The 15231-nt window shown below is 27.2% G+C and overlaps 1 protein-coding gene across 1 annotated transcript; it reads left to right on the plus strand.

The window, feature by feature from the left end:
* The first annotated feature begins 11159 nt into the window (after window positions 1-11159).
* Window positions 11160-14177, plus strand: LOC101499374 (stem-specific protein TSJT1-like). Its single transcript, XM_004497932.3, has 4 exons — window positions 11160-11489; window positions 12883-13123; window positions 13223-13343; window positions 13792-14177. The coding sequence occupies exons 1-4, from the start codon at window positions 11287-11289 to the stop codon at window positions 13980-13982; spliced, it is 756 nt and encodes a 251-aa protein (XP_004497989.1). The 5' UTR covers window positions 11160-11286; the 3' UTR covers window positions 13983-14177.
* Window positions 14178-15231: the final 1054 nt, after the last annotated feature.

Consider the following 15231-nt stretch of genomic DNA (forward strand, 5'->3'; position numbering starts at 1 on the left):
TTATTAATATACTGTTATTTATTGTATTTCCATCCATCTAATTACTCATTTTGTCTCCAATTATAAGATCCTTATAACACATTTATCTGGTTCTAAATATAAGACTATCCCTTTATAAACTTTTATATACATTTATTACTTTTTTTCAAATATATCCCTTAACAATAATACTACAAATTGTCTATACACTACCAAGTTTTTTTGATATGCAATGTGATAGGAACTTATAAATAAGGATGATTGGAGTACTTAATATTAGTATTTTAGTTAATTAAATTCATTTGATGATTGAAATAATGTCATAATACAATGTACATGTTAATCAATACTTATTCCGACCTTATTTTTAAACAAAAGTCATCATAATTTATTGAGCTTAAATATCAATAAAAGTCGCCAAATACAACTCTATTTAATATCATTATTTCAAAAACACCTCTTATTAATTCTCCTATTTATAAAGCAGTGGAGAGTTCCAAATGTGATAATTTTTATATAAAAAGATATTTTTGTTTATAAATAAAGTTGAATAGAGTACTACTTACATTACTCTTAAATCAATATCTTTTATTTTATATTTAAGGTAACAATAAATACACCAATATATAATAAATATAACTTAATAAAAAATATTATTATTTTTTATTTATTCTCTTTTTTTAATTTGTGGAAAATAATCAAATGATCATTTATTATGGAATAAAAAGAGTAGTATTTTTTAATTGATTTTTTTTCTTCTTTCAGCTGTACTCTTTAATTAATATCATATACATTATGTTCAAGTCATTACCTTCAAAATAGCATTAACGATAATAATAAATACATAATATTTTATAAGATTATAAATTTGGTAAAATCGTTATATATATTTTTTCATTTATAACTTCTCTTTTCTTATCATTAATTGGATCAAACCTCATCATCACTATTTAATTTATAATAACCATACCTCATAACTTCGATTATAGTATTTATTTTATGTTCATTTTGAATTGTCACAAGAAGGCCTAAATCATATTGACATTCTCATATTGCAATATACGTGTGTAAAGATAAATACTAAAGATATTGGGAGAATTGCATGTTATAGGCAGACTTTGACTCTTATCTCCACTTTTTATATGAACTTCTAAAAATACTATACATAATAAAAAGATTTTTAAAAAAATGAGTTTGTTTTTTACACCCCACATCTCAGTTTTTTATATTTAACGAAAATTTCAAAAACACAATTTTTAATACAAAAATTTGTCTTAGTTTTGTTTGAATACCAGTAAATTTTAAAAACAAAATTTCTGATATATAAGTTTTTTTCTCATTTTGTTTACATATCAAAACTTTTGGATACGTAAATTTTTTTTTTAAAGTTTTTTTGATATGTAAATTTTTTTCTCTATTCTCTTTACAAATCACAATTTTTTATCCTTTTTTTACATGCCAGAAATGTAAAAATATATATATAAAAATAATTTGGAATTTTTATTATATTAATTTCTAAACTATAATTTTGAAGAAAAAAATTACATACCTGAAATTTTGTATTTGTGGTGGGTAAAATTCGAGTCAAAATTTTTTAATGAAAGAGGTAAAAATTGATTTTTTTTTTTTTATTTAAATATGTGAGTATCAAATAAAATAGTTGGAGAGTAGTATGTATTGGTAAATTTAAAATTTGAGATTTTGAAACACGAAAAATATTTTAGAAAAATTGAATTCTAAATTTTTTAAAATATATTTGCATTTTAGAAAGCTTGAAGATTAAGTTTTTCATAAAACAATTGAAGATGGTGAATGTGGAACAATTTTTTAATAAAAAGTAAAACAAAATAGATAATTTAGGTAAAATATTAGATAGAAGTATAAACGTGGTGGGGTATAGAGTAAAAATTTCTTAACATTCACTTTTTAATCATTCAAGTCTCATAAATCTTGTCTTGTTGGACCTTTTAGTTAAAGTCCACCAAACATATGTACTTAATATCACTATTTGAAGGAAAAGAAACATTTACTTTGTACTCCACTTTTGTACTTAATTATACCTCCACAAATTTATAAAAATGTTAAATATACCTTTAATTTTTTTTTTTACTATTTTACCAATTTAAAATTATTTTCTTTTTATCATTTTCAACATTTTCAAAGCAAGTAAAAAAGTATTTTCAGTAGATAAAAGTTTTCTGAAAGTTACTAGAAAACTATTTAGAAGATTTCCGATACATACATTATTTTCAAAAAACCTTTCACAAGTTTTCTAGTACATAAGGTTTCTATTAAAAAACTTTGAAATTTTTTTTCGATACGAAGATTAAAAATATATACTACCGAAATAATATCTCTAGCTAAAAAATATCTACCGGAATTTTTTATTTTGGTAAAATATGACTAATTTCTCTAACCAAAAGATCCAATTAAACAAGATTTGATAAGACTATTAGTATATAAAAGCACGTCTATAAAAGTCACACCACATTCAATATATATAGGGTTGGACAAATAAGATGGGTCCGCCCTATACCGTCTGGCCCGCAACGGGTGACGTGAATTGAACAAATTGGATCGAATCCAACGGGTCATATGGGTAGCATTAGAGGGTCCAATAGGATAGACGCGGGCGGGTTCGGGTCATGGATTTTGATCCGGTGGTGACCGACCCAGGCGATTACAGTTTATAATATTTATTATTATCATTAAAATAATCCAACCCTAATTTCAATCAAAGTCTCACACAATCCCACCCACAACCGTAATTTCATTCTCTCATCATCAGTCATCCTCTCAAACCCTTGAACCCTAGTTCTTCATCACACACACAGAACTCAAGTCACGCCAACGAACCCTAATTCCTTCAAGTCTCAACGGCAACCAACAATGGTCAGTGGCGGTCAACGTCCACTCCAGGTTATCACTTATTATCTCTTATTTCTCAACTCTCTAACTTTTCGTTCTAAACTTTTTAATCTCGTTTTTAAAAACTGTATTTTTTCTTCTTTGTTGTTTTAAATATGTTAGTTTCATCTTTGTTAGTTTCGTTTCTGATTGTAAGTTTCGTCTTTGTATTTCTAAACATTTTCCTCTTTGTTAGCATTTTCAATCTCGTGTTTACAAATAGCATTTTCCTATACTGCCCGACCTGCAACGAGTGAGGTGAATTGGGCGGGTTGGAGGGTAACATTGGAGGGTCCAATAGGGTAGACGCGAGCGGGTTCGTGTCATGGATTTTGGATTGGTGGTGACCGACCTGCCCGATTATAGTTTATAATATTTATTATTATCATTAAAATAATCCAACCCTAATTTCAATCAGAGTCTCACACAATCCCACCCCTAACCCTAATTTAATTATCTCATCATCAGTCATCCTCTCAAACCCTCGAACCCTAGTTCTTCATCACATACACATAACTCAAGTCACACCAACGAACCCTAATTCCTTCAAGTCTAAAAGGAGGTCAACATCCACTCCAGGTTATCACTTAATGTATCTTATTTCTCAACTCTCTAACTTTTCGGTCTAAAAATCTCGTTTTTAAAAACTGTCTTTTTTCATCTTTGTTGTTTTAAATCTGTTAGTTTCATCTTTGTTAGTTTCATTTCTGTTAGTTTTGTCTTAGTTTCGTTTCTGATTGTTAGTTTCGTCTTTGTTGTTCTAAACATTTTCCTCTTTGTTAGCATTTTCAATCTCGTGTTTACAAATAACATTTTTCATCTCTGTTGTTTTAAACATGTTAATCTTTTTCTAATCTATTTCGCATTGTATTAGGGTTCTTATTTCTTTTTATTATGATTAGGGTTTTGATTTAGCTATTGTTTTTGTTTTTGGATTTTCTACAGTTTGATTTTTTTTGTTTTTGCATGTAGTTTTATGTATTAGGATTTTGATTTAGTTTTTTTTTTTGCATGATTAGGGTTAGCTTTTCAACTCTTTTTTTTTTTTCATCTTTGTTATAAATCTTTTTATTCAGTTTGATGGTTTAGGATTGTTGTTAAACAATTTATATTTATTTACTTTTTTTATCTACTGATTTTTTTATATGTAATGACGATTTTTATAATTTATTGACTTCTTCTGAATTGTATGTATCGTGAGAGTTGAATTTTTATAATTTTTTTTTATAGTTTAATGAATGTGGTCCAAGAATGTCAGGGGAGCATCGTGAGAGTTGAAAATCTTTGGTAATGCATCCCATGATGTAACCTCTATTGCTGTTGCCCATAATTCACATATCGCCAGAGCACAAGCTTTTGAATACCATTTGAAAGAGAAAGACTTCACTGACCAACAAAATGAGCTTGATGAGTGAAAAGTTTGATATTCTTGCTTGGTGGAAATGTAATGCAACTCAGTACCCAATCTTATCTCTTATAGCCAAAGATATTTTGGCCATACAGGTGTCTACAATTACTTTTGAAAGTGCTTGTCGTACTGGTGGGAGAGTCATTGAGACCTTTAGAAGCTCTCTAAAGCCAGAAATGGCTGAAGCATTAATTTGCACTCAGAATTGGCTAAAACCTAAACTCACTTGTTTTAAAGACTTAAATCTTAGTGAAGATGTTGATCTTTCTAAAGAAATTATTAAAGGTAAAATTATTTATGTATCTTTTAACTGTTTGAACTTCCTAATATATTTATATGTTCATAATATAGTCTAATGTTTATTATTTTGTTAATTATTTCAGAGTTTCAAGGAATGTCCATGGAAAATGCAACTACAGCAAGTGGCTCATCATCACAACCACCTAGTTGTGGTTGAATAAAATTATTGTATGTCATATTCCTTTTTACTGTTACTAATTTGAAATGATTTTGTCAATCTTGTGTTAATACTAACTAATTCTGCCAAACTTTTCAGATTTGGATTTTTTTGAATTTTTTGAAGTCACACAAACTTAAGTCAAATACTGACTAGGCTCTATGACAATATCAACACAAGTTTTTTGGGATTTCTATAAACTGTTGTTCTGCTTGGTAAGTTATTATTATTATATCTTATTATTCTTTTAAATGTTAAAAATTGTTAGTAACCAAAATTGTAAGTAACCACAACTACAAATGTTACTCTGTTAGAAATCTAAACTACATGTTATAGATATATGTTAGCATATATTATCATTTCTGTTAAAACCAAGAACATATGTTTAATTTGTTATTCTTATATAATTACCCTTCTATTTCCCAACAGCTGGTGCATGATATTCCGAGACTGATTTTGCTGCAAGTCATAGAAAAACAAGCGTTTTATCATATGTATGTTACCTTTTATCTTAAGTCAATTGCGAACTATATGAATTTTATTTTTAATAAAATTAAAGAACTGAGTATGAATATTGATTCTCTAGTTACTGGAGTTCTTGCAGATTGTTTGGTGTTAAATCTTTATTTAACATTAGTTAAGTTAGTAGCAACAATTTATATTATTTTGAACAACATATATGGGTATGTCAACTTGATTTCTTAGTTTGACCTTATTGTTGATTCAAAATGAATGATCTAATCATGTTGATTGCATTATTTTTGATTCAAACTAGACTGCTATACATGAAACTAAGCTAAAGTAAATTTGGCATTTAGTCTGGAATTTTTTAATGTTGATTGCAAACACGGTATTAAATTATTTTTTCTATGGTACACATCAACAACATATTTTTACAATGATTATTGAATACTAATTTTTGCTCTAATTTTTTAGGTTGACAATGAGAACAAATTGGAAACATATATTGATATTTGTATTGTCATAGAGTCAATTGAAACTATCAATATTTTCCAAGAAGTGTGTATTAATATTAGACTTTATGTATAACTTGAATTTAAAAGTGTGTATTAATATTAGACTTTATCTATAACTTGAATTTGGCTTAGTTGTTGTTGAAAAACTAAGCTGTTATAATCTGTTAGACTTGAAAAACAAAGATTGTGAAAAACTTTTAGTTGTAATCTGTTGGACTTGAAAAACAAGGATTGTGTAAAACTTTAGTTGTAAGCTGTTGTATTTGTATGTTATGTGAATGTAGTTGTAAGCTTTTGCATTATAGGAATATTATTGTATGTTATGTGAATGTTAGTAGCTCAATTTTAAAAGAAAAAATGAATACAAATTTTGACTTTAAATGGCTCAAAAGTGGTATTAGAATGGATAATAAACTACTACTTTTATGAGAAGTTACAAAAAAATAGTTAGTTATTTTGATAAACATGTTATTAGGTCAAAAAATTTGAATGACCCAAACAATGATTCAACCTGACTGTAACCACCCGTTTAACCTGTGACCTGTTGTACCCGCAACCCGTAAACCCGATTTTTGTATTGAGCAAAATTGAGCTTGTATTTTTCAACCGCGGATTGGGCCGGTTGGTGTTTTTAGGCCCGAACCCACTCTACCCAACCTGTTGTCCAGCCTTAAATATATATAACTTATCTTCAAATTCTTTGACTAACTAGAAGACATATTTATCTTTATCTTTAAATTATTCAACAAAATAGAAGGCAAACTATCCATCATGGGTGTTTTGCATGTGTTGCTAATGTCTTTGATTCTGGTAAGTAGAACACTCATCTAAAGTGTTATTCTTGTTCATATACACAATGGGTAAATTTTGATTAATTTCAAGATCCTAATTTATATTTTTTTAAGTTTTTTATTTTTATTTTGGTATTTTCCTTTTCTAGTTCATGTGAACTTTTTAACCTTTCTATATTTCCAGATCCACCACCAAAATCTCTTTTGATTGCTACTCTTATTGAAGCAGGAGAAGTTTACAACATGTGGCTTCTCACGGCTTCATTGTCATTGTTCCTCAAGTAATTAGTCCTCATTTCACATCTTAATGTAATATTGGCTTTGCCTATATAATCTCATTTGCATATTATTTTTAATTAAGTCATATTTTTCTAGATGCTTAAAATAAAAAAAATTGACTTTGCCTATGAATCTATAAATAATGAGCTAAAAAGTGAGGTTTGACTGGAATATAAATTCTATTTTTTTAAAATTTATTTATATCCAATATGACTAATTTAATTGTGATGAATCATGATGATACAGAAGTCACACTGAGAGATTGGTCTTCATAAATAAATTGACCACGCTGCTCTTCCTTGTTCTCCTTTTATTTATTACAATAAATGGTTCTATTGGAAATTGAATATCCAAATATGTAAGTCTCACTTTCAAAGGAAGGATCAATTTATTATATCTACATTTAACATGCATATTCATAAAGTAACTAATAAGATTCAGTGTGAGCCTGAATTTATATAGCTATTTAAGAAGTGGACCAACCTAATCTATTCAACATAACCACCTTTTCTTACTATATTGATATATTAAAATATATTATGGCATACATTCATTGCGCTATTATTGCTTCGCTTCGCTTTTATCCATTTTTTTACCTCTATTTCCACACTTAATAAGTGATATAAATATGCCTAATTGAATTGGCATGCAATTTTATTTGTTAGAAAATATTTATAAAATGTGAGATTTTGTTTAACACCTATAAATTTAGAACACTTTAAATATATATAATAAGAAAATGTATATTTAATTCCATGTGATACTCCTAACTCAAATATATATATAAAAAAAGTAAAATTTAGTGGTGTAAAATATAACTAGTTTCAATTTATTTAATGTTATTATTTTTAATCAAAATTCTCTTTAATAAAACAATTTTTCATGCAAAATTCAATAAAATTTGATTGCATCAAAAAAATTAAACGAAGTTAATCATAAATCTTAATTTATGTCTAATTAAATACTTTTTATCAGAGACGGATCTATGTACAAAGAATTAGGGGCAGTTTCCCTTACATGATACATTTTTTTTTATTCTAGTAAATATAATAAAATTTTATTTTACCCCACAAATAAATATCTTCTAAAAAATCTCAATTTTTGTTGAGATCAATAACTTCTAGAGATATTTTAATACTTATTAAGGAATAATTTGATTGACATTTGAAATATATATGCAAATTGATAAATTTTCAATTTTCAAAAACAATTAGTACTTCATATTTTTCCAATGGTCATTATGAGTCTTTTACTCTTGTGAAAATATTATATACTAGTTTTTTCTTCTACTGCTATTTTTTTTTTGGATCAACCCTGTTTTTGCTTATATATTTGAGTCAAGAGACAGGATAGGCAAAGCCTCTCATTACCATGTGATAGTCTTCGTTTATAATTTTATGTTTAGTTATCTCAATAATATATAATAATATATATTTAGTTCCTCTAAATAAATTTATTAGTAGAAAGTTACGATAAATAGAAAGTCAAAATATTATCATTTTATTGATATGTTTATGTATATTATTTTGACTCTTTTAATATCTGTTGTAATTTCAAATAAAATATTTTTAACAATGAAAATTGTCAACACTGACTGACACATAAATTTGATATAATTTCTTACCAATAATTTAGTTGTTTACATTGAAAAATAAATTGTTAGTTATTATAGATTCAACAATTAATAAATTGGACTTCTTAAAACATTATTGAGTACTACTTTTCTAAATAGTTAATGTGTTTTTTATTTTCTTTTTCATTGCAATTTTAATTTACATTTTATTTTAGTAAAAATTACTATCAATTTTTCGTTCACAACTTAAATTTAATATATTTCTTTTACAAATATATATATCAATTCTCACCTATGTTCCTCATTCGTTTGATTTAGACATGGCAACATTGGTCATAGGTGAATTGAGAAGGATCCCTTTGTTCCCTCCTTGTGCTCCCAATGGTCTCAAGAGATAGAAATGTAAGTGTTCCTTTGGAGTTTAATTTTGATTTGATTTGTTTTGTTTGAAAATAAGAGAAGATAAGGAGTGTGTGCTTTTGTTTCACATGTAATAAAATAAAGACTAAATTACATCTGTGGTCATTTAACTTAATTTCAAGTAACGTTTTAGTCCGTTATCTTTTTTTTTTTTCCCGACTTGGTCCTTTATTTTAATTTTAAGTGACAATTTGATATTTTATGTTTTAAAATTTCAACAATGTTAACCTTTTTTATACAAAAATTCAAAAAAAAATTCAATTAAAACTCAAAAATTAATTATATTATTCAATATAATACAAATTTCATCAAATTCGTAACACAAATCTTCAAATAGGAATAAAGGACTAAATCGGGAAAAAAAAAGATAAAAGACTAAAACGTTATCTAAAGGACCACAAATGTAATTTAGCCTAAAATAAATTAACTAACGAGGCAATAGCCATCTCTATGTACTATATTTTTCTACTCTATTTCAAATTCCTCCCAACTTCTCTCTCTTTATTTTTCAATTTTAGTTCGAATAACCATACATTATAATAATAAAAGTATACACAATTATTTTAGCTAACTTTTTTATATAAAATTATTGTTACGAAAGCTTCGAATTATATCAATTCTCACCTATGTTCCTCATTCGTTTGATTTAGACATGGCAACATTGGTCATAGGTGAATTGAGAAGGATCCCTTTGTTCCCTCCTTGTGCTCCCAATGGTCTCAAGAGATAGAAATGTAAGTGTTCCTTTGGAGTTTAATTTTGATTTGATTTGTTTTGTTTGAAAATAAGAGAAGATAAGGAGTGTGTGCTTTTGTTTCACATGTAATAAAATAAAGACTAAATTACATCTGTGGTCATTTAACTTAATTTCAAGTAACGTTTTAGTCCGTTATCTTTTTTTTTTTTCCCGACTTGGTCCTTTATTTTAATTTTAAGTGACAATTTGATATTTTATGTTTTAAAATTTCAACAATGTTAACCTTTTTTATACAAAAATTCAAAAAAAAATTCAATTAAAACTCAAAAATTAATTATATTATTCAATATAATACAAATTTCATCAAATTCGTAACACAAATCTTCAAATAGGAATAAAGGACTAAATCGGGAAAAAAAAAGATAAAAGACTAAAACGTTATCTAAAGGACCACAAATGTAATTTAGCCTAAAATAAATTAACTAACGAGGCAATAGCCATCTCTATGTACTATATTTTTCTACTCTATTTCAAATTCCTCCCAACTTCTCTCTCTTTATTTTTCAATTTTAGTTCGAATAACCATACATTATAATAATAAAAGTATACACAATTATTTTAGCTAACTTTTTTATATAAAATTATTGTTACGAAAGCTTCGAATTCATATCGTTAAATTAACTATATCTAATGTTGAATAGTTGAGATAGATTTCACAATTTTTTATGTATTAATCATTTAATATTATATATTTTTTTTAAGTAATACGAAGTCCGGTCATAAAAAAATAAAATTTAATAAATGATTGTTCAGTTATATTTTAAACTTAAATTTTACTAAATTATTTATTTTTCACATAATTTTATTAATTACTTGAATTCAAAAGTTTAGCTGGATACTGTTAACACATACACCTTCTTTTAAACTGAAAATACAGACATCATTCTTGCTAACATTATAACTCTTTTTAGAAAAGTTGACTAATCTTTTTAACATTATCACTCATTTTAAAATTTATTGCTATAATATTGTTAATACAAATATATGTGTTATAATATTGTTACAACATTGTGGTTTTAAATTTATATACATATATCAAAAAAATTAATAAATTTATTATTCTGAATAAAATAATTTATTTTTCCTTATACCACACTTAATTATTTATTATCTCATTCAACTATTTCCTCCACTATAATAAGTAATTAAAAATAATATTAACAAATAATATTTAATTTTACCTTGAAATTTCAAAACAACAAATAAATACAAACAATTTTTTTTCTTCTATAAAAACTAACAAGAAGAAAGGAAAGGAGGGAGTATTAGAGAAGCCTTTCCTAGTTTTATGTATTTATTTAATTATATTTTAGAATGTTCTTATACTATTTTTCGATAAAAAAATTATTTTGTACTTAACTTTCCTAAAAATTAGCCCGAAATGCAAGGCATTGGAAGTTATCTTTGATCCATTTTAACCGCACCCACTAACCAACCACCATCATTTTAGACTTTCTTAAAAAAATTATAGTAGTACTATATTTTAGACATTAATTTTTTTATGAAATGTTTTAGACATTAGTTATTATTATTTTGACTTATAGGCATTAATTAATTATTAATTCCTATTATAATATTGTGATTATGATTATTACATCATAATTTCAGTCTCAACCTCCCATCAATCTATATTACCGATTTCTACAAACACTCTCTTCTTTACATTCAGTTCTATTCTGCAAGGATCCATTTTTTTAGATTCAGAAAGAAGAAGAAGAAAAAAACTCAAAAAAAGAAAATGCTAGCAGTTTTTGAGAAATCTGTGGCGAAGAGTCCAGAGGGTTTACAGAGTCCTGAATCAACAAACTCTGTTTCAGCACTCAAAGATGGTTTTTTGGGTCAACATTTTGCCTCTCTTTACCCTTCTTCTGTAACCCTTAACCTTGCTTCTTCTGCTCTTTTAGCCTATTCTCTTCACAAAAATAATCCACTACTCCCAAGGTATAATATAATAACCCTTTTCCTTTTATTTTTTTCTAAATTTATATATTTATGTCAAAATTTGTTTTTTATTTTTTTCATCTGGGTGTGTTTGAAGGGATCAAAGTTTGAACCTTTTTGTGTTGGATATATTATATACCCTAAGTGTTGTTCATACCCTTTTGATCCCTTGAACATTTGGTGATAATTGAATTGTTGTATTTGTAGTTTGTAATATTTAGATGTGTTTTGATGGTCAAAGTTTTAATCTTGGTTGTTGATTTTATAATTATTTTTAATTTTTGTTGTATTATTTGGCAAAATTTTGATTTGTGGAAGATGAAAGCTTTATGTTTTGATTATTTGGTTTAATTTTGATTTGGGGGAAAGATTATAGATTGTGTTTTGGAATTCATACTTGTTGGAATAAAGTGTGTGTTTTGTTATGTATAAAAAAAAGTGTTTGGAGTAGTTTATATGGATTTAATTATATGTATGTATCGATCAATCATAATCATCATATCATTAAAAATGTTTGACTTTAATTATGATTACTTTTAAAGTCATACATATGAATGATTGTGATTTGTTGACCGTATCAAATCCTTGTTGAACCTTATTAGAACTTTCCTTAAAAAGGGTCTGGTATAGTCCAGTTTTATAATTGTCATTAATTTATTGATAGTTTTTCAGAACAGTCACAATCTTAAGTGTTTGATTAAGACATACAACTTTTGTTCCTACTACTAATAGAGCTTTGTCATTTTCCTTTTGGTTCCTTATTTGGGATATATGCACATGATTCCATATATTATGTTTTTCTATTCTGTCTTGAATCTCTTGATTTGTCTTGTTTCTATTATTATGACCTTAATGTAAAGCTGAAGAAATATCTAACGTATGTAATATGAAACCTTATTATATAGGTTCTCCTTTAAGGTTGTTTGAGTGTATGATACAATATTGTTCCCCATTTATAATTTATTGTTTATTCTTAGATCTTAACAATTATATATAGTTTTTCTGTAGCTTTCTGCAGAGTCATCTGTTAATCTTTCTACCTAGAACAACCTTGCCTAATATTTCCTTCTTCTTTTTGGTCTTAACCCTCATAAATTACCGAAAGGGTCCCTGGTAATCGAAGGTTCTAGCCTGGTCTAGGATTGTTCTAGCCAGGGTTTAAATTTGGGTCCTTCTGATCAATACGTTCTTAATTGAAGCTCATGAGCCACTTGTGCTCAACCATTTGGTTCCACCCAATTTTCTTCTCCATTTTTCTTTTAGATCCATGATTAAATATGTTATTACCAAAATAATCAAGTAAGAAAGTTCTTCTTATATCTTTTTCAATAAGATAATTAAAAAGTGATTCTAAAATAGATTAGTGTAACTTATTTTTCCTTTTGTTTTGCAGGCTATTTGCAGTTGTGGATGACATCTTCTGCTTGTTTCAAGGCCACATTGATAATGTTGCTAATCTTAAGCAACAATATGGATTGAACAAAACAGCAAATGAGGTGACAATTGTCATAGAGGCTTACAGGACACTAAGAGATCGTGGTCCTTATCCCGCTGATCAAGTTGTGAGAGATTTCCAAGGCAAATTTGCGTTTATCCTGTTTGACAACAGCTCTAAAGCTGCATTTGTTGCTGCCGTGAGCAATCCTAGCGTCTATTTTGTTTGCCATGTCATATTTTCCAATAATTTTCTGCTCTTACCTTGCATACTATTGCGGATTTGCGGTTCTTTTCAGGATGCTGACGGGAGTGTTCCTTTCTTCTGGGGAACTGATGCTGATGGAAATCTAGTTCTCTCAGACGAGACCGAGACTGTTAGTAAGAGCTGTGGCAAATCTTATGCACCATTTCCTAAAGGTAATGGCATGATTTAAGTAAACCATCATAAAAGAAAAAAGATTAAAATGTGTTCAACTAAGATGAACTTCTTCTGAGACCTTACTATTTTTAAGGAATTAATTCATATAAATAGTTCGTGTATAGATTTTTGCCTATGCCAATCAATCATTATCACCGGATCCTTAAAAAAGTTTGACTTTACTTGTAAATACTTCTATTGTCACACATACAATTGGTTTTGATTTGCTGATAGTGTAAAATCTTCATGTTTACCCACAAACTTTACGAGTTACAATTGAATTTCTAGCGTTTACTATGAAATTATCCGGCCGATTTCAAGCTCCTCACGCTTGTATTGATCTTCCACTATCAATATTTCTTCGATATTGTACATGTCTTATCAATGTATTTGATTCAAATTACTTGATTCAAGAAGTAACATATATATGTTTGCACATGTGTTTAGGTTGCTTCTTTACAACATCAGGAGGTTTGAGGAGTTTTGAGCATCCGCTAAACGAATTGAAGCCTATTCCGAGGGTCGATAGCTCAGGTGAGGTGTGCGGTGCGACTTTCAAGGTGGACGCCAATTCCAAGAAGGAAACAACTGGCATGCCAAGAGTTGGAAGTGCTGCAAACTGGTCTTCTACTTATTGATTTCAACTCTATTTATTTTGAACTTCTAAGGCATCATCTGTTCCTGTTATATCTGGTGAGGCTGATATACTTTCTTGGAACATATGATGTAATAATATCGAATTTCGCAGTTTTTTTATTTTATTTTATTTTGTGAAATGTTGACTATTTGATGTATTTATTTGATCTCATTTAAGTTTTGAGTTTGTTTAACTCCTTCTTAAAGTGTTAATGTGATGGATAATTAAACTGTATCAAACAATGCACCTTAGAGGATATTAAAACTAGTGATAGCAACATTTAAAATGGTTGAGATGTTGAAATAGAACTATATCTGCTATAGTTACTCCATCCATTCCATTTTAAATGTTGCTTTTGTAAAAGAACCGTGTTCTTATGTAATTGTCACTTTTAAAGTTTAATTCAAAATTAGAGTTTTTGATGTGCGGATGAATATTTTTCACTTCGGTATTGTGTGTTGCGTTAGAGTGTGTAACTACATCAAATTGATGTGGTTGTGTTTGGTGTGGAAGGTAGCGTTTGGTTCAAAACAAAATACAAATATAATAAAATACTAGTGTGTAACTCGTACGTTCCACGGGAAAAAAGCGTACGTTTTAATAAATAAATTGTTATATTAATTTATATATATATATATATATATATATTAATTCTTATAAATTTTATTTACATTAAATACATAAGTTGACTTAAAAAAAACAATTTATAACAAAAAAACAAAAATTTAATTCTAATTTAACTTAAAAATTACTTTTTTTCACGGTCAATGTTTATAGACATCACTCCACTACCACTCTCGATAATGCCTTATTTTTGAATTGTCCAAATAATTTTTTTTTCTTTCTAATAAAACTTATTATAACTTAAGTAAATTAGTAAATGTAAAGATGAGTAAGTAACTTGATAATGAATTTTTATTTTTATTATTCAACATAATATGTTATTTATATGAAATACATTATATTTAAAAATTGTAAATTTTGTTGTATTAAGTGGCAAAATATCTTTTATTTTGGTACTACTTACAAAATACTACAGAAAAATAATCTTCTCATTACAAAAAAAATTACAATACACATAAAAATGTATAATAGATTAGTAAAATTAAAATATAAGAATAGTAGTTTTTAAAAAATCATTATACACCTTCACATCACTGTAAACTCATCAAATCGTGATGTAATAAATTTGTTAAATCAGTGTTTGAAGTTTGAAAAACATCATTTCTACATAAAACTGTCGAATCGAT

The sequence above is a fragment of the Cicer arietinum genome, chromosome 4 (assembly GCF_000331145.2).
Source record: "Cicer arietinum cultivar CDC Frontier isolate Library 1 chromosome 4, Cicar.CDCFrontier_v2.0, whole genome shotgun sequence".
NCBI lineage: Eukaryota > Viridiplantae > Streptophyta > Magnoliopsida > Fabales > Fabaceae > Cicer > Cicer arietinum.